Consider the following 19806-nt stretch of genomic DNA (forward strand, 5'->3'; position numbering starts at 1 on the left):
ACAAATCCGGATGTTTTTTCGGCTGCATTTTCGGATCAGTGACGTTCACCAAGTTAATCACAAATCCGGACATTTTTTCGGCCGTATTTTCGGGGCAATGACATTCAGTTAAATACAGATCCGGATGTTTTTTTGGCCGCATTTTCGGGTACTTGAAGTACTAAATTTCGGACATTGGTGCAGTCTATGTGGATCATTATATCTGGATGGAAGTAACTTAAAAAATTTCGGACTTCAGAGCATTCCGCGGGGGGTTGTCTGGTCTGTGTAAAAATTACATCCGAAACTTCGGACATTGTTGCACTAATACAAATCCAGATGTTTTTTCGGCCGCATTTTCGGGTTAAATACAGATCCGGATGTTTTTTTGGCCGCATTTTCGGGTACTTGAAGTACTAAATTTCGGACATTGGTGCAGTCTATGTGGATCATTATATCTGGATGGAAGTAACTTAAAAAATTTCGGACTTCAGAGCATTCCGCGGGGGGTTGTCTGGTCTGTGTAAAAATTACATCCGAAACTTCGGACATTGTTGCACTAATACAAATCCGGATGTCTTTTTCGGCCGCATTTTCGGATCAGTGATGTTCACCAAGTTAATCACAAATCCGGACATTTTTTCGGCTGCATTTTCAGGGCAATGACATTCAGCATGTTAAATACAAATCTGGATGTTTTTTCGGCCGCATTTTCGGAGCTGTGACATTGACCAAGTCAGCATAGAAGCTTCCACGGACATTTTTTCCTGCCACATTTTCGGGGTAATGACATTCAGCATGTTAAATACAAATCCGGATGTTTTTTTGACCGCATTTTCGGGTACTTGAAGTATAAATTTCAGACATTGGAGCATTCCATGGGGGTTGTCTGGCCCCTGTCAAAATTACATCCAAAATTTCGGACATTGGTGCAGTCTACGGGGATGATTATATCTGGATGGAAATAACTTAAAAAATTTCGGACTTCAGAGCAATCCATGGGGGGGCTGTCTGGTCTGTGTCAAAGTTACATCCGAAACTTCGGACATTGGTGCACTAATACAAATCCGGATGTCTTTCTGGCCACATTTTCGGAGCAGTGACGTTCACCAAGTTAATCACAAATCCGGACATTTTTTCGGCTGCATTTTCGGTGCAATGACATTCAGCATGTTAAATACGGATCTGGATGTTTTTTCGGCTGCATTTTCGGGTGCTTGAAGTTCTAAATTTCAGGCATTGAAGCATTCCACGGGGGTTGTCTGGCGCCTGTCAAAATTACATCTGAAATTTCGGACAGTGTTGTACTAATACAAATCCGGATGTTTTTTCGACCGCATTTTTGGAGCAGTGACATTTACCCAGTCAACTACAACTCTGGACATTTTTTCGGCCGCATTTTTGGGGCAATGACATTCAGCATCTTAAATACAAATCCGGATGTTTTTTTCGGCCGCATTTTCGGAGCAGTGACATTAACTAAGTTAATCACAAATCCGGACATTTTTTCGGCCGCATTTTTGGAGCACTGGTATTCTGCATACTAGTGACAAATCCGGACCTTTCTTCAGCCGCATATTTGGGGCAGTGACATCCAACATGGCAACCACAAATCCGGACATTTTTTCAGTCGCATTTTCGGAGCACTTGCAGTCAGCATGTCAATGCTTCGGGTGATCTCTTGAACGCATGTGGCCCAACATTTGGCCATTCTGTAGATTATACTTTGGGTACCTATGGTACCATTGATTATGGCAATAACCACATCTGCAGAATATGCATTTGGCCACACATTAATACCATATGCTGTAAACATCCATTGGTCCCAGGTATGGATCCATAGTGTCCATGTGTATTGGGCCCATTGGGGTAGCCCTATGACTTATTGGGACAATTGTCAATTTCTATTGTTATGGTACTATAGCGACATCTATGTATACTTGTGGATCAACTCATAGTCTATCTTGTATCAAGTCGACGTGCTAGCGTTCACATTCTTGGGAGAAGGCTTCAAATGCGAGGTCTACCTCGATCGTACACAATTGGGAATAGAGGGCTAACATGTCCCCTGGGTCAGCCAAAGGTGAGCGAGCAGACAGCGAACAGCCCATGTACACGTGTTTAGACCCATAAAAGCCGCATCCGAAACGGTCTCCTCGTATCCCCAAACTGCCGTCAAAGCAGTTGACAACCGGCTCAAATTGTCAAACTCCCACCAATGGGCTCGCCTAAACTCTTTCGTTTCGGTTCTACAGAAAACATAAGAAAATCGGAGGAGGAAGGGCAAACAGGTTCATGACGTACGGTTGGCAACTTGGCAATAAAACCCAGAAGATACCGCCGCCTAAACGCTTGACACCGGAAATAGAAGTTAAAACTGGCAGGTGGGAGCGTTTCGAATGCTCAGAATTCGAAGAATCATAGTTGATTCCACCATGGCTACCATATGTGATCTTTGTTACTCGAGTCTTGACGTGGTGGTCGATGTAAGTAGTAGGAGAGCGCACCATCAGCTACAGCTTTGTTACTAAATCTCCTTCAGCTGTGATAAAATGCCTCTTAATGAAAACTAGCTGATACCCGTGCGTTCGCACGGGTCCAATTCATTCCCAATAATACATTTACATCGCGAGACAGGATTATACTTAAAACGGAGAGCATGATGTACATTAGAAAAATGGCTTAAGGATCAAAATCAAGGTTGGGGAGAAGGCGACGACAGGCTGCTTGCATCTGATCCGCATGCCTTCTTCAACGGGTTGGGAGTGGCCTGACTGAAATCTAACTTAAGCCCTTTGCGCTTCAAAGGAGTTGCTGTAGCTTTGAAGTTACGTTAAAATTAGTGAAAATACAGACAGAAAGAAAAGACAGGCATACCGGTGTCTGCAAATTCAACAGGAGTAGCTATAGGCACACCTGTCTTTGCTAAGATATTTATTATTGACCTGCTCAACCTCAACCTCAAAACATTGGATCTTCCCATCATCTTCCCAAAGAACATATGAGATAAACCCCAAAACGGAGACAGTATGTCCAACTTTCAGCTTCGGCATTGTTGGCCATCAAGAAGATGGTTCGATGATGCAACGGAGGGGGAGTGATGATTTCTTGGAGCCAGGTTTCAAGTTCTTGTTATAGCTCTTGTAGGTGTTACGCTTACTAGGTATTCCTCATTGAAGAGCATACAAATTTGGAGTTCAGCGCCAGCATTTTGACTTGCTCATAGCTCAATTTCACACTGGTCATGTTATGGAATGTACGGTTTGTGATTCGTGTATCATAGAATAACGGGGACATGCGTGCAGTAATGAATCGGCTTTGTAGAGTTAAAGGTGCAGAAAAGAATATGGGGGGGTAGGTCTCAGGCTTTAGGCAATGAAATTTGATCCCGGGCGGGGGTGTCCATGTAGTGATGAGGTGGGGAATTGGGGGAGGCATGTGCGAAGCATCTAGTCGGTGTCGTTTGACTCCGAGGGTTTCGACTTCTTCGATTTCCGCTTCCCTCCCTGCTCTCCTGTGGATGCCTCCTTTTCTTTTCCTTTTCCTTTTCCATTTCCTCTCCCTTGCGGCTCCTTGTCCTTTTTCTTCGACACTGGGGCTTTCGAAGACGATGGGTTGAGTACCATCTTGCATCTCTGCATCAGTGGTGGCAGTAGTGAGAGTGGCCTGTTTAGCAGCCTTCTCTTCACGTTCTGCACGGACGAGCACGGCAATGTCAAAGCGTATACCGTTGAGCTCAGCCCCCATTGCACTCACTACCGCATTGATATATGCATTCCAAATATTATCGTCTGCGTATCCCGCATCTTTTATGATTTGGGAGGCATATGATTGGAGGTCTACCGAAAGGCAGGCTCCCTTGGACTCAGCGTCAATCAGAGTACGGCTTGCCTCAACGTTCTTTTCATGACAAGCACGAACGAAGTCTACAGCCGCCGACTTCATCACTTTTAACGCGCTCATATATTGCTCTTGGGCCCCCTTGGTTAGTTCCTCTGCTTCCGCAGAGATATCCTTCGGGAAGAGGAACATGGGGCCCTTGAGCGTGTTGGAGATCGCGACAGGGACAGAGTCTCCATTGGATTCCACTGTGAAGCGGTCCCGCGCAGCGAGAATCCTGTGGTGCTGTTTCAGTGCAGACCGATACCCAGTGAGGGCATTATGGTAGAGTCTGGCGAAAACAGCGAGGACAGCAGGCGGGGAGGTGTTTGCAGCCGGTACATTCTGCAGAAAGAATGCCCAGGCCGGCGGTGCCTCGAACGAACTTGAGTTCACCACCGCCTGTCCTTTGTGGGGTACAGGTGCGGATGCAGAGAGAAGAGGAGCACTCACCACCAATCCTCCAGCTGTATCCGTACGCTTTCGTTTCTTCAGGCCTTGCACAGCGGGCATAGTAGTCGACATCGTGGGTTGACAGTGCGCGTTGTGAAGTTAGGGTCTAGGGTTCGTTGACAGTGCAGAAGGGCTCGAGTTGCGAGGATTCCAGTAGCAAAGACAGGTGGAACGGTACCCAGAGAAGCAAAGAGAGACTATTGTAGGAGTTTGGCCAAGGCGAGCAAGCAAGAGTGGAGATCCTGATGGCTTGGAGGTTGGTGTTGTCGCGTGAGGTGCAGAATGAGGTTTTAGGCAAAACACTGGCGAAATGCGAGGTTTCGGAGCAAACTATGTGTGACAGACGAGCGAGGAGGTGAGGAGCAAAGCTCCGAGCTGACGAGCAAGGCGTTCTAGAGACTTTGGACGATTATGGCCACGACGTAGACCAACGTTTCATCTGTTAAAGAGACTTGGCATCAAGCGGCGGGGTGGTCTTTTACCACCAAGAAGAATATTACGTAACTATCCCAGAATCACGGGATCACGTGTGTGCGCCCTCAGAGTTGCGGAATCCGCGATGGAACTCGACGCGTTTGGTTCACTCTCGAGGCCCTTTTGATTTCTAACCCCTCAATGGTAGAGTACTAGATTGTCTACCATTGCTTGTAGGTTGTTAGAGTGATAGGAAACTGAAATTTATCTTCATTCAATTTATTCTTTGGGTGACTCTGCTGCAGGCAGCTGAAAGGTGATTTAAAAATCACGTATCACCGGTATCAAATGCATAGAATGAAGTGGAATAAAATTTCCGTCTCTCAGAAGGGAATGACTGATGGTGAAACCGGATTTTTATTATCAAAAATCAAATTCTTTTACACCTACTCTCGAACCAGCTGCCGGTGGTCCCGTGCTAGAGTTGTACTGCCGAATCGTAATATTCTTGTTTGCGTACTTGAGAACCGCACCACGATTATGGTACACATCAAGATAGTTAGGAGCGGAGAAGATGGTGATGACTGAGGGGAAGTTTTTGTTGGGAGTTTCGCGGTGCATGGTATATCTTTATCCGTTCCAGAGGTATATCAATGACAAGCAGCGCTCATGAAGGGGAAGAGACAAGTACCCAGCATCCTGAGCTTCGTGTCCCCGAATCACGGTGAGGAGATTGTTTCGCTCGAGGAAAGCACACACTACTTCATAGCTGTTGGGAATTAAGTTGAGCAGGCAAACACTGACCAGAGGATGAAGAGGCTGACGTGAAGAAGAATGAGCATCCGCGTGTTTGGTTATGCAGGAATGCCTGGCCGGGTGCAAGCCCTGGTCCATGAGCGGTCGGCTCGTGCTCATGACCGTAGTTTGACACAGGGTCCGACCAAAGCAAGTCACATAGCAAGCCATGGGAACCTGGCTCCTGGAAACGGTTGATCTAGATCGGCATGAGATCAAAAGTTCGAGAGCAGGGGCGGACAGGAAGCATACTGCATCTACATCGCTGAGATGCACAAGTTGTGGGGAGATGCCACCGTGGACACAGAAGAAACGGTTGTCAATCAATGCGGTGATCGGGAGGGCGCAAAATGAAACGATGCATGCTTCATAAACACGCTCTGAGTACTTATGAAGGCCTAGGAGAATGGTTGGCAGATGCTCAGTGATGGCGGAAACCACAAGGCAGTCATCGATGCTTACATTCTCGTTTAAAGGTAAAATATTCGGTGAGATGCCGGCATTCGTGGTTGCCGCGTAGAAGGATGATTCCTGTGGGATTCCATATTTTGAGAGCGTATAAATATAGCAGACACTAGGGATCATCAGATTCATTGGGAAGGGGAAGGGTGGACAATAGCCTTACCTCGATGCCAAAGTCTCCCCGATCCACATAGTCCCCCAGGAAAAGATAGGTATTATCCGCCATCGGTCCACCCACCTCAAATAATTTCATAAGGTCGTACTGTCATTCGTACATGAGACTTGATAGCCTGTAATCCGGAACATGACAACTCGTACATATTGTCCGTGGATATCTCCACAAACTACGGACACATATTGGTCAACTCCAACTATACCAGAGTCAGTACTCACCTGTTACAGGACTCCTGACATGCACCATGTTGGGCTCCTTGGACAAAATCTTGGTTGTTTGTTCCAAAATGTAGAGTGCGTGTTCCTCCTGCAATCGTCCCTCGCGAAAGAAGTGTTCCTTCAAGAAAGCATGATTGGGCTTCATCTCTCCATGATCGTTTTGAAGAAAGAACTCTGCATCCGTGGGTTTATTCACCGCCGGCGGAGGGACCTACAAGCCGTGGAAGCAAAGTTGGAGAAACGCGATCGATTGGTTAGCGCTATGATTACAATTTTTTTAAATGGGCCACATACACTCTTGACGGGTCTCTCATTGAAGTTTGGGGTATCCTCCGGAAAGCGCTGGTGTTGCGAAGGGTGTTGCTGATGGTGGTGTGTGCTCCCTCTTTCATTTGTCCTCGAAGGAGGCACCTGCGAATATCTGTCCCCCATCGAAGACGTTGGCGGTGGTATTCAAGGAGGCGAAGGTGATGCTTAGAAGATGGCAAGGGTGTGTATTCCCGCGCTGGTGCTGTAAATTGTCGTATCTGGGATCGGACTGCTCGCCAAGGGGAGAGGGCAACGACAGCCTCGTGTTTGGCGATGTTATCCCGTCCCTTGTTCCCTACAGCGCGTTAGGCGCCCGTTGTCATGGTCGTCCTCTTCATTGTCCAATAACGATGGCAAGTTAGAGCAAAAAGGTTCGGCGACGAAAGGTTCGCTGGCAAGCCTGTCTGGAATGTAAGCATCCAGTAAACGTCACAATTCCTAAATTTGATTGTCGTACCACTAGAAACCAGCGGTTCACTTAGGATTGAGGGGTCTTGTAGGCTCCAGAAGAACGATGCTCGCGAACAGCACAAAGAGCAGAACTGGGAAGAGATTATCAGTATATAGGTAGGAGATCGAGAAAAAATAGACAAGTGGGACTGAGTGTTAACGTTTCCCCTATTTTTTTTGGAACGTGCTGGTTCTTTACTACTCGCTCTTTATTAATATTCGTTACTGACCTGTTTTCCTACGTTTTTGCATACACCTCCAAATTCTCAGAGACGTCAGTCGAAAGGGGTACATATCAGCTGGTTTTCATTTTTGTTTGAAGGCACGACAACCGAATTCCAGAGAAGAGGATGCACAGCCTTGGAACACTGTGTATCTGATCGAGTAATTGTAAGTTACGATTCATTCCTTGTCAGGGTCCGCACCTTGCTTCCGACTTCCACCCACTCCAAATGCTCAACTACAACTCCCAAATGCAAACCCCGACGGCTACCCGCTCGAAAACACTCTGCATACGGATAGATGAGACTCCGTTATTTCAAGTTGACGGTCAGTCTTCTCCTGCCATGGTTGACATCACCTGCCCTAAACGTCCTTTTCATTGCAGCGACCTGGCTGGCGTCTTTAACGATGGCAATACGTTCTCAAGGACCTCCACAAGCCACGCTAGATCACGGCCGTCCACCTAATTCATGTCTTTTAGAAGTAAGAGTCGCCTGCTCGGGCCGGGGAACTGGGGAATGCTGTAGTCCTGCGTTTACCGCGGCCCCGAAACCGCGCTAGAAAATGTTTATGTAATCTTCGGACTCTGAAACCGCGTCGCGTCAATATTTCCTCGTCGCCCTGGACTCTCGACGCGTTTTTTGTCGCATGGCTTGTTCTATCCCCTCAAATTCAACGGTAATCTCTTCTAACCATTGCTTAATATGTATAACAATGCTTGGACCGTCCGGTCTTACCAGAAGAACTCTGCAATTCAAGTCCCAGCAAAAGCTGCTTACATTTCGCCATTCCAATCACAATCTACACCCGGTTCCACAAGTCCTGCAGCCATAAGCCATGCACGTCCTTCGTTGTTCGCTTGCGCAACCAATCTCGTCGGTAACTATGTCCAACAAGAGATACTAAGCTTACCATGAAGGACGATGACACTCAGCTCGGGTCGTGCATCGACTAATGGCCGACGCCCAGAGGATAGCGTTAGGTTGGTTACTTGGCAGACCTTGGGGAAACTCAACATTGCTGGACTTTGTGAGAAGTACAAGGTGCGCGCACGCGTCTCTTGGTATCTCACCGAGCCTATGGCTGCTCCGTGCAAAAATCCTGCTGTGATTACGAAGGAGCGCCGCCCCCATCCCATTGTACGTATTTTATCACAACTTGATGTTTAATTATACTTATCTCTTCAATTTAGGTTTAAGTTGGGGCTATTGGCTTTTTTATCCTGCGAAACCATTACGCATACTGTGCGAAACCATTCTTTGCGGCAAAGTCTCATATCGACGTCAAACGTGCTCATAACCGATTTCACCTTGAACGCGTCGCTGAGAAAAAGCGGACGACAATGACTGTTGAAACTTTTAGGGCTGATGTCGACTGGACCCATGTACACTCCGTTCAGTCATTGCATTCGGTTCGTGTTCTTGTCGACTACATCCCAGAGCTTATGTGCATGTCCAGAGATGTTTCAGCCAGATTTCGCTCCGCTCATTTTGCCAAGCATCGCATGCGTGAAGGTCAAAAAACTATGGCACAACCGTTGGGAACCCATGTGATGTTGCAGACGACGATTTGTAAGACTAACAAATTTGAATCCGATTGATTGTGTCTAGTTTTTGCTCGACATCTGTGGTATTCTGTTTTCCTTCTCACTTTCACCTGCAGACGATGCTTCAGCAACGAGAACACTCTGGCAGGTGCAGTACCGTGGGTGGGCCGTTGCTTTCTAAGCCTTTCTTGCACTTGCGCAACTCTGGGTTGAGGAGCTCATTTAGCGGGTGATGATGCTGGAAGACCATAAGGAGACAATGCGACAAGTTAATCCAGGACTTGTGGAACTGGGTGTAGCTTGTGATAGGAATGGAGAAATGTAAGGTGTTGCTGGGACTTGAATTACAGAGTTCCTCTTGTAAGACCGGACAGTTCGAGCATTGTTATCCATGGTAAATAATAGCTGGAAGAGATTACAGTTGAATTTGGGGCATTAGAACAAGTTGTGCGACAAAAAACGCGTCGAGAGTCCAGGCAATATTGACGCGACGCGGTTTCAAAGTCCGAAGATTACATAAACATTTTCTAGCATGGTTTTGGGGGCGTGGTAACAAACAGACTTCATATATCGTGAACCAAGGTACGACTTCACATATATCGAAGTCTGTCTACGAGAGACTAGGAATGCTGAGAAAGGACATTTAAACTTCAGTGAGTTAGTTCCTTCGTCGTGCTTCCTCCTGCCTTGGTTTTTGAATCCCCTTATCACCTTGCATCCATTTGACCTTTTCCGCCCAGCTGATCGCCTTCATCTGTTACTCAGGTTCTGATTCCACAATACCCAACCTGACTTCAGTGATCGCACCGCCTTTTGCGTCCTCCGCACAACTCGGCCACTTGCACCCCTTCATGCACCGGCCCGCGAAGGTGATATTGCCATAGTGGAATCCACCCAACTAAGCTGCCTGTATGCAGAGCTCGTGGATCCAGCATCACCTGTTCGCCAGCAACCACGACAAATCGTTCACCTAGAGCAATTGAGGTCGCTGCCGTCCGCCTGATCATAAGCGCAAGCTTGAGAAGCTGGAGAGCCGGAGAGCAGGGATAACCTTGCATCTATTTGGTCTTTCGCCTGGCTGACCGACCTCCTTCGTTACTCAGATTCTGGTTCCACAACACCGGTGCAAACCCCAGTTCCCTTAACTTCGGTGAGTGCATTTCTTTCCCGGTTACCATGACTGGCACAACCTGGCCACCCGCACCTTTCGTTCATCGGCTCACGAAGGAGATGTTATTAGGACGAACCAAACTTGTGGATTCAGCATCACCTCTTCGCCAATTGTTACAAGCAAACTTGTCACAGCAATCATCTGATCGGTTGCGCCCAGCCGTGTGGTTGTTCGGTCGTTCTCTTCCACCGAAGCTCAGAGCTGCTTGACAACCTCCTTGTCGACGGCCTTTTTTTTTTCAAGTCAAATTTAGAGTCTATTAGGGCGAGGCCCTATGTCAGACTTTACAACTTTTTGTAGACTACCTATGGCCCCTAATGCCATGTATTCCTGACCCCCTTGAGATTGCCCCATGCACTGGTGAGGGCACACCCACAGCGAACATTCCCCCCCCCAGCCCGGCACAAAAACGCCGTTTTGGGGCACATCCATATAGGTAAGCGGGGTAGTGTTTTGGCCTGTTAAGTACCCGATCGCGAAGCGACAGGCACAGTCGATGGGACGAGCATGATCAGGTGGAGACGTATGTCTCGGTGTTTGTGCGTAGCTGTCTTCCTGTGTTTCCGGTGTGAATCTTGTATCTGTTGAGAGAGGGAGTCTTCTGCTTGAGGTCCGCAGACTGAGAGGCGGGTGAGAGAGAGAGAGGGGGGGTGTTTTGGGCGAGCCCGCTGGCTGGGGCCAGCTATTCTGTTGAAACCTGTGCCGTGGTAGCTAGATTCCTGAAAACATGTGTTATCCGTTAATCTTCTTCATTTTCTAAGTGAGATACATCACCTAGTGTGTCTCCAAGCGTTGTCTTGAGCCTGGCCGTCCTCCCCACGAATTTGAGCAGCTCCTTGACCCTGTCCAAACTCGCCAGGATTCCTCGGAGATCCCTTGAGTGACAACCCAGCACTCTATCCATATCATATCGCTCTGCCGCGTATGTCTGACACTCAAATAAGAAATGCACCACCGTCTCCGTGATTTCCCGTCGCTCCCTACTCCAGCATGATGTGCAACGCTCGGTGGTCGACTTATTGATGTGATGGAGATAGCTGTTGAGCGGTATGTGGCCGGTGCGTATCTGTGTTAGTAAACTTGCCTGGGGCCTGGAAAGCCTGTCGCTGATTTTCCGGAACTTGTTGAAGGGGAAGTCCTTGTCGACGTGTTGAAACCTGGCATATCGTGGTGATTCCTTCCACGCGTTCTTCCATCTGACTTTTAGCTGCTCTGCAAACTCCTGCTTCACCGCCAACACGCTGTATGGCAAGTGCTTGCGAAGTATTGGGGGCAGTTCCTCCTGTGGGCTTGAGTCGCCCTGTGCTGCTTTCTTCGCCTCTTCATCTACCCTTTCATTCCCCTTCACCCCCATGTGAGCCGCCACCCACTTGAGCGCAAACTTGTCGGTACCTGCAGGACCTGGGATGTCAGCTCCATCACCCATAACCTCTGTAAGGCCCTGTCGACGGCCTACTCCATCTTTGGCAATGACTCAAGTTGAGCAAAGGTCAGAATCAATGCCTATAGACCTGGGCCTTGCCTTGACATCAGGAAAAACTAAAACTCACAATTATGCACAATTCAGCTGGTTAAACGTGTTGTGCACAATTGTTGGTAAATTCTTCTCAATTCTTCTCAATCGAAAATGGGGATGTCGATTGTGCACAATCATTCATAAATTCCCATCAATTCTTCTCAATTGAAAAATCAGAATTTAGATTGTTCACGCTTGTCCTGGAAAGTACATTTACTTATCTGTTGAAATATATATATCCTTAGTTGGAGCCTTGGAGGTGTATGAGTCTGTCAATTCAATCGATTCTATTACTAACATTTTGAGGTTCTATATAAATTAACTACAGAGACACAGAAACAGGGGAGTGTTGTCAATAGCGGTGGAGGACACGCAGCGTCTTAATCATATCAATGACGACGGATAGCAGCGCGCAGCGTGCTCCAATCTTGTTCAATTCTATACTGCGTCTCAACGCTCTGGCTGTAGGCTCGTGTCGACAGCGGAATACGCAGTGGGTTCCCAAGCCCCATTGACGACAATGGGTGTAAGCGTTGTCGATGGCTGCATCATCAGCGCTGTATCTGGAGCACCAACGGCAGTGAAGAAAGTGGCAGATGGACCGCGGAAACGGCAGCAGCAGAGGTGGACGTCGTGGGGAAGCATCACAACTGCGGGCAGGGCACGTTCGTAAAGATGGGGCAGCAAAGTGCACCCGCAATATTATAGGTAGTGGGGTGGTCAGCATTATGAGTTGGGCGCAATGGGTTGGGGTACTCATCTTCATTGCAGTCCTCACCATCGGCTCGCAATGGGTACTCCCTTTCTCGTCATGATGTTGCGTTGATACTGATACCGTTTCCACGGTGCTCGCAATGCTGGTAGTGCCCATTGATCTCGAGATTTGGTGGACACGTCCTATTCATGACGGTGTTTGTCAGGACGCGTGGGTGGTCATGGTTATGGAATGTATAGGGAGTGGTGGTTGCGGAACACAGTAGAAAAAATGTGCAAGTCAGTTCAAAGTCAGTTCAAGCTCCGATACACGTGACATTTTGTTGAAAAATCTACAACTTCGCTTTCTACTCCCCCCTCCCATCGCCATCAGAGTCACCACTCTTTGTGACTGCTGCCTTGCATCGTCAGCGCAACAACATCTAGGGCCATGTCAGCTTAACGAGCGTCGACGGCGCATGGAGAAGATGACGTGGCACGTCCGCGTCAATGCTTCCCTCCCAATGTGCCAAGTCGTCCACACAGCAATGACGCATACCGTCATTGCCATCCACAATAGCGCAGGTGAACACATCACATAGTAAGCCTTACATTCCCCCGTCTTTCTCCTCCGCTAATTGCTACAAACTGCCCAGCCGCCATCGTAATGCCCGCCAACCACCGCCACGTCACTGCGTGAGCACATCACGTCGTAAGCCATACAGTCCCCCGTCTTTCTACTTGCTCATTGCCACAAACTGTCCAGCAGCCATCGTAACGCCCGCCGACCACCGCCAAGTCACCGCCTTGCCTCTCTCATTCATGGGCGATGACGACGCGATATGAAGATGATGACAACGGCCATAACGTAATTAAAACTCTGGAAGTCGAGGTATGTATTCATCTGCCTTTCCCTCGTAACCCTGCCTGACACGACGAAAGCTAGGTGATCAAAAGGCACCTCCAGGTATGATCAACGACATCACCTTGCCCTACACGCTGTTCTCCAGCACTGCAGATGAGATGAAGGGGCTGGGAGATGGTGTCAGTGACGGTCGATCAAGGCCAAAGAGGAGTGGGATGCATTTGAGATGAGGGAATGGAGGAAGGGGGGTGAGGCAGTTATGAAGGAACTCGCTAGCATTTCGAATCAGAGATTCTTTCGGCTTTTGTTTCACGTACTTAGTCTATAATGTATAGTCAGTTGCCATGCAATACAATTCATCAACCTGAACTCTCGTTTGTTGTGTTTGATTGTGTGAAAAAGAGGATCTATTCAATGGTACAATATGCAAAATGAACGGCCAATTGCGCGCTAATTAAGCACAATTAAACGGTGCCCGTTTTATTTTACTCAATCTTGTCAATTCTCTTAAAAGTTTCAATCCCGTCATTTGTGCGTAATTTACGGTCAATTCTGTATAAATCATATAAATCATGGTTAATTCAGAGTCTGAGGATTTCCTGATGGACCTCTGGCGATTACTTGAAACTGCCTCTGCGTGGCTAAGAATTCTATTCCTTCTTCCCCCGTGTCACTACGTATGCACCACTCAAATCCCTAATCGTCGTATAAGCAACTATCTTATCCTATCGCTCTGTGACATTGGACGCAGCGTACATACTCCATAGACTCACAGTCGACGTAGAGCGGTTCTGGAAATGTCTGTAACACAACGTTGACCAAGTCCAATACTATTGCTATGCTTTGTGCCGATAGGCAGAAAGAGAGAGAGATGGCCCAAAAAGGTCGTGGGGGATGATAGTGAAGATCGTGAATGTATGCGCGAGTCGTTCACAGTCCAAAGTCTTTGCTGAAGTCGAAGAACACAACTTTATATGCATGATGAAAAAGTGTGCTTAGGGAGGCTTCATATGATGAGAGTGGGATTCGAACCCACGCCCCTGGGGACTAGACGTTGCTGAACAGGTCCCAAGTCTGGCGCCTTGGACGGCTCAACACGCGCTTCACAAATTCCTTTCTACTCCCATGCTACACATCCATCAAAAAAAACCCGTCTTCCAACCCAAATCCAAGCAACCGCCCACTCATCCTTAAACAACACCACCACCCCCCTCCCAAATCCTAAACCGCCTAACCCCCTGACCGCCCCACGGATCCTCCTCCTCCCAATGCGTAATCACAACAACCGCCTGTGCCTCTCCAACACCACCCTCAGTGGTCAAGTATCTCCGCACGGCACTAATCATACCCTCGTCCATCCCACTCCATACTTCGTCGAGAAGCACCAACGGAGGTCGGGATACCAACGCGCGCATGAGGAGCACGATACGCTGTTCGCCTGGTGTCAGTGCCGTGAATCGACGCACTGCGAATTCTCTTTCCGTCTCGGGTGTTCCTGACGTAGACCAGGCTCGTGGACCAAGTGCGGACAAGACGTCCCAGCATCGAGCGATGCGCCACTTCTCTATTTCACGCCGCCTCTGTTCCTTCTCCACGTCACTAAGCTCAAACTCCAGTTCCTCATCAGCCACACCTATCTCACCCACCCTCTCGCTCCCTCTAAGCGGGACAAAACCCCTCCAAAGCCCGTAACTACGGCTTCCCAGACCGTCATGCCTGGATGACGACGTGGGAAAGCGTCGAACAGTTCCGGGGAGACGACGCCAATCAATGTGCGGAGGTGTGCAGTCGGTGTACGTTTTCGTGAGTTGAGGTGGTGGGTTCGGTAGGGGTGAGTTGTGAAGGAGGGATTCGATGACGTGGCAGGAGATAGGGAGGGCAGGTGGAGGTGTGCTTGCGTGTACGATTGTGGGTGGTCGCCTGTTAAGAGGGAGAGCAGTGTTGTTTTGCCTGAGCCTGTAATGGAGGGGGTTAGTTAGGGTGGATGTGAAGATAAGAAGGAATGTGAATGTATGCGCGAAAAGGCGCGTAATAGATGGGTAGGGGGAGAATCAAGTATACGACGTGAAGTCGACTTTCTCAAACCGTAGTGTCTAACGCGTGAAGCCCATTTACAGTAAAGAACAACGGCAGCGAGCCATCCCAAAAACAAGACAGGGTTCATGAAATCAGGAGAAGGCATTGAAGAAAACCAAAGCTACGTCAGCGAACCAACAACCAGCAAATCAGAAAAATATGCAAGGGCAGGTTCCTCCCGCCAAATTCAAAGAGAAAATGGTGAAACATTCAAGCAAAGAACAAAATGGAAGGTACCCACCATTCGACCCTTGTAAATGCCACCTCTCGCCTTCACGAATCTGCCACGTAATATCCTTAAGAACCTATCAGTCGTCGCATCATCAGTACTTAAAATCAACTCGCGGAGAGAGTGGAAGCTCGGGGAAACGAAAGGGAACTCGCGAAATAGAAGAAGTTCTCCAAGAATGGTGAGGAAAGAAACGAATACGAAGGAAAGGAAATACAACGCGTGAAAAGGAACGATAGCACGCAAAAGAAAGGCAATAGCGCGAGAAAATGAAAAACTTCACGGGAAAGATAAAGGAAAAGAAAGAAAATGCGCAAAAGAAAACTTGCTCACAGTCCTATTCCCATACTTCACCCCAACACCCTTTAAATCAACCACCAACTCCCCCTCTTCCACTCTCTCCTTCGATTCGTCCCTCCCCTCCTTCCCCTTCTCCTCCGCCCTCTGAGTCCTCTGAAGACCACGCCACCTCTCCCTCGTCATTGGGATAACGCCCCCCTCCCCAACATCCAACACGTGCGTAACCCACCCCGGCAACTCTTCTTGTGCGCGCATGCCGATGATGATACGTGGAGAGCGGGAGGCGTGGAGGTCTGCTAGGAGGGCGAGGAGGTGTGTGCGTGAGGTTGGGTCTAGGCCGGCTGGACAAAGGAAGGGGGAGTTAGTATCAGAAAAGGAGGGAGGCGGAGAGAACAAGAGTAAAAGCGTGGAAAGGAGGAGGGAGGAAGAAGTAAGGAAGAGATGAAGGGAGGGAAGGAAGAGAGAGGGTGAGGGCAGGGAGGATATGGAGGGAGGAGAGGCGAGCGGGAGAAGAGGGAAACGCGAGAAAGAAACAAAGAGAGGGAAAGGCACATAGGTGAAGGAAGTGGGAGGTGAAGTGAAGGGAAAGGAGGAAAGCAGGGGAAATAAGAGGGAAGGAAGGACGGCATTCGTTTAGAATCACTTACTCAACGGCTCATCCAACAAAAGCACCTCCGGAGTCTTCATAACAGCCCTCGCTATCCTCGCTCTCCTCATCTGTCCATTACTCAGCGCGATCAGCGGTAAATCCAATAAATCCCTCAATCCCAACTTATCCACCAATTCTTCAACCTTCCCTCCCTCCCCATGAAGAGTATCCCGTAACGTCCGCCCATCTTCCTCCCTAACAGCACCATAACGGGCCGTATAATCATAAAAAACCCCACCTGCCCCCCTTGTACCCCCCGTATTTCGAAACGCGACGAACCCGAGACGACGTCCATCGAATGGGTCGAGTCCGTTCAGGAAGGGGTATAGGCCTGGAGAGGGGGGCAGTGGTGATATGCGGTTGTTTCCTAGGAGTGTCTTTTAATTCGCTTAGTTGGTTATTTACATAGCTTGTGGACAGGAGAGAGGAATACCTGGAATAATATGCTTTTCCCTCTTCCACCCCTCGAACGCGACACGACGGCCCATGCTTCTCCTTCGTCTACGGTCCAATCTATGGAATTGAGGGCGGGAGGTGTGGATTGGGAGGCGCCGAAGGGGTATATGTTCGCTTTTGGTATGTGGATTATTGGTGGGTTTGACGAAGAGGACGAGGAGGAAGAGTAGGATCGGAAGCGGAGTTGAAAGGGCAAGGTGCGGAGGAAGACGAGGCGAGGTGGCATTGACCTGGAATGCGATTTACATATCGCTAGTAGATCGCCAGTGCCCGTCGTCGCACGAGTCGGAGTCAGGTTCGGGCATCCAAGCTATCTAAGTCCGATTACGCCAATGTTCCTCACCCGGAATAATACCCTCAGAGAACGTGGTACGCGACTAAAACCTCCGATCTGGCGTGATATCGTTATGCCTCCAGGCGCTGTCATTTCTCACAGCCTCCGGACTGTGCGGTCGACAACCTTTCCTCTGTACACCCACCCAGTCATGGCACCTAAACCGACGGGGGATCGTAAACGTGATAAGTTGACGAGATTCTTTCATTTGCCAGTGCGACCTAGGACCCCCCAACCCGCCGAGTCTTCCATCGGCATAACAGTGACACAGCCTCCGACCACCGCCCTACCACTACCACAGTTGGCAGGCAACATAGAACCCCCGGTGCTGAATCCTCACGATACAGAACTGACATCTACGAAGCTGGAGAAAGTAAAGTTCGCGAAGGGCAAATCTTTTAAGAGAGATATGGCCATTCTCTCTATCGCGTACACCCTTCAAGAAAGTCCCGAACTCAAGAGGCTCATCCAGCTTATCGTTGTCATCCGCGATAAGGACTCGGAAGGCCAAGTAATGTCTGCAATGTATCATGCATATCGATCTCTGACATTCTTATCCTCCAGCTTACCGAAATTCTCGAAACCTGTGCTCGGTTCATTGTTCAACTCGCATCTGCTACTGATGCCCAGCGTGCAGAAGCCACACGGGCAATAACGGCCTTCAACGAGTAAGAATTCAGCATTGATCTTCTATAGACTTGATCGTCCTGAATGTATCGATCCGTCGTTTAGGACAGTTGCAAAGCTCAAGACTATCCAACATGGCGACGGAAAATCCTTGGATGGATTGATGGTCATGATAAACGAAGATATCGATAGGATCAAGGTCAGTTTCGACATTCCGGTTTGTCCCACCCGATCTCACGTCATTCACACATCGTTCAGCCTTCATTCGTGAGCGATGGCGAACTTGGAACTTCGGAGAGATTATCCAAAGTCCTCGATATAACTATCGGGACAACCATAACCATCCTCACCCTCGTAGAAGAAGCCAGCTCTTTGATACCAGTACCATGGGTCCAACCATTAATCGGAAAAGTCGTTAGTATGCTGCAGGCCGTCTCGGTACGTCCTTGAAATTCCTTTCAATTGCCGTAATTCTCATTGTCATCAGCAAACTCGCTCGAATTACAACGAAATGAATCAATTAGCAGCTACAGCTGGAATATTTGTTGTCTCTTGCGCCGTTATTTGTTCTGAGAGTACGGTGGGGCCATCAGAGAAACTCAAACGAGCCTTGAACGAATTTACAAAGTGGGTAACAGCAGTCGTATCCGCAAATTATATCGTATTGACCCGAAATTTACAAAGGACACTCGGAAGCATAGCTGGAGAATGTGATGAACTTAGCCGTCGCAATTTGCTTTCACGGTACTTGCAACAAAGCGCTCACATGGGTGACCTTCAAGCTATCAGAGTAAGGCTGAACGACGAAATCCAATTGTTTCAGGTTCGTGACGTCCTCGTATGCGAAAGTCTTTTACGAACTTGCAATTAGACCGAAAATTCGGTCAATATAAAGCTGGACACCGAGGAACTTAATCGGAAAATGGGTGAGCGCGAGATTCCTGACCGAGTGGTGAACTGAACTGACATAATGCAGATTTCGCGTCACTGAGCGGCCTGCCAAGCCATCCAAGCTATACACGCAACGATTATCTTGAGAAGAGTCGAGATGACGTTATACGTGATGTTTCCGACTGGATAGCTAACGCCCCAGAGTCTGTCCTGTGGGTACATGGTGCTGCTGGCCTAGGTAAATCGACTGTCGCTCAGGAACTGGTCCACCTTCTCAAATCGGAGGACCGCCTTGCTGGGGCTGTATTTCTCACCAACCTGACTACAGAGTCCCCTGAGCGGGTCGTTCAGATGATCTCCAGGCAGCTCGGCGCGATGTATCCGCGAGCCATCATTAGCATTGCTGACGCTGCAAGGACACTCAATGGCCCGCATGACAGGCTCAAGGATTATTTCACGGCATATATTCTCAACCCAATCCATGCACTAAAGTATCCTTATCAGCTTGTTGTTGTTGTTGATGGTCTGGATGAATGGCGCAATTATGAGTCATTCCTGGCGGAACTTGTGCATATTCCATCGCCCTCCCCTTTGAAATTTGTCTTGACAAGTCGCTTCAATTACTCCATCGAACGGGCAGTTGATAAAATGCCAACTCGCAAATACCCTCTTCCACCGGCCTCACAGACAGTTATTGCACGTTACTTCCATCAGCACTTCTTGTCAGGCGACGTTGATTGGAAAGGGCGCAAGCCCGACGATGTCAAAATCCATCAATTGGCGGCTCGTGCAGATGGTCTTCTTATTTGGGCGGCAACTGCACGATTATTGGTAACGAATAAATTTGACACTCGATATCCGCACGAAATACTCGACCAACTCCTGTCATCTGAAGAGAAGGTGGTCAATCGGAAAGATGGTCCAGAAGATGGGCAGCTTGAGCGCCTATATCACAGTGCTATTTTAACCCTTTTCCCACCACGCATTCGAGGGATACTCAGAAACTTCCTTGCGGCAACCATAGTTCTTCAGGAAGCCCTACCGATTGGTGATTTTGCACATCTCTCAGGCATACCTGGGCCAGCTACTGAGGAGAT

General features: G+C 48.6%; 6 protein-coding genes across 6 annotated transcripts; 2 read left to right on the forward strand and 4 right to left on the reverse strand.

The window, feature by feature from the left end:
- Window positions 1–2674: 2674 nt before the first annotated feature.
- On the reverse strand, window positions 2675–2980 carry LACBIDRAFT_298081 (uncharacterized protein; the record flags this gene model as incomplete). Its single annotated transcript, XM_001881597.1, has 2 exons — window positions 2675–2799; window positions 2857–2980. 2 exons carry the CDS (start codon window positions 2978–2980, stop codon window positions 2675–2677), a joined length of 249 nt encoding a protein of 82 aa, XP_001881632.1.
- Window positions 2981–3041: 61 nt separating this feature from the next.
- Window positions 3042–4383, reverse strand: LACBIDRAFT_327583 (uncharacterized protein; the record flags this gene model as incomplete). The annotated part of the gene is made up of 3 exons (XM_001881598.1): window positions 3042–3117; window positions 3140–4260; window positions 4312–4383. The coding sequence occupies 3 exons, from the start codon at window positions 4381–4383 to the stop codon at window positions 3042–3044; spliced, it is 1269 nt and encodes a 422-aa protein (XP_001881633.1).
- Window positions 4384–5148: 765 nt separating this feature from the next.
- On the reverse strand, window positions 5149–6807 carry LACBIDRAFT_250303 (uncharacterized protein; the record flags this gene model as incomplete). The annotated part of the gene is made up of 9 exons (XM_001881599.1): window positions 5149–5353; window positions 5417–5494; window positions 5550–5719; window positions 5773–5918; window positions 5983–6094; window positions 6146–6244; window positions 6301–6326; window positions 6376–6586; window positions 6670–6807. The coding sequence occupies 9 exons, from the start codon at window positions 6805–6807 to the stop codon at window positions 5149–5151; spliced, it is 1185 nt and encodes a 394-aa protein (XP_001881634.1).
- Window positions 6808–8279: 1472 nt separating this feature from the next.
- On the forward strand, window positions 8280–8554 carry LACBIDRAFT_298084 (uncharacterized protein; the record flags this gene model as incomplete). Its single annotated transcript, XM_001881435.1, has 2 exons — window positions 8280–8495; window positions 8549–8554. 2 exons carry the CDS (start codon window positions 8280–8282, stop codon window positions 8552–8554), a joined length of 222 nt encoding a protein of 73 aa, XP_001881470.1.
- Window positions 8555–11100: 2546 nt separating this feature from the next.
- On the forward strand, window positions 11101–13128 carry LACBIDRAFT_327585 (uncharacterized protein; the record flags this gene model as incomplete). The annotated part of the gene is made up of 10 exons (XM_001881436.1): window positions 11101–11120; window positions 11281–11427; window positions 11472–11506; window positions 11835–11848; window positions 12058–12115; window positions 12298–12383; window positions 12454–12514; window positions 12715–12883; window positions 12939–12994; window positions 13052–13128. The coding sequence occupies 10 exons, from the start codon at window positions 11101–11103 to the stop codon at window positions 13126–13128; spliced, it is 723 nt and encodes a 240-aa protein (XP_001881471.1).
- Window positions 13129–14244: 1116 nt separating this feature from the next.
- Window positions 14245–17083, reverse strand: LACBIDRAFT_298087 (uncharacterized protein; the record flags this gene model as incomplete). The annotated part of the gene is made up of 8 exons (XM_001881600.1): window positions 14245–14733; window positions 14790–15103; window positions 15164–15344; window positions 15465–15504; window positions 15569–15729; window positions 15786–16093; window positions 16400–16778; window positions 16835–17083. 8 exons carry the CDS (start codon window positions 17081–17083, stop codon window positions 14338–14340), a joined length of 2028 nt encoding a protein of 675 aa, XP_001881635.1. The 3' UTR covers window positions 14245–14337.
- Between the last annotated feature and the right edge of the window lie 2723 nt (window positions 17084–19806).

The sequence above is a fragment of the Laccaria bicolor genome, genomic scaffold (assembly GCF_000143565.1).
Source record: "Laccaria bicolor S238N-H82 LACBIscaffold_13 genomic scaffold, whole genome shotgun sequence".
NCBI lineage: Eukaryota > Fungi > Basidiomycota > Agaricomycetes > Agaricales > Hydnangiaceae > Laccaria > Laccaria bicolor.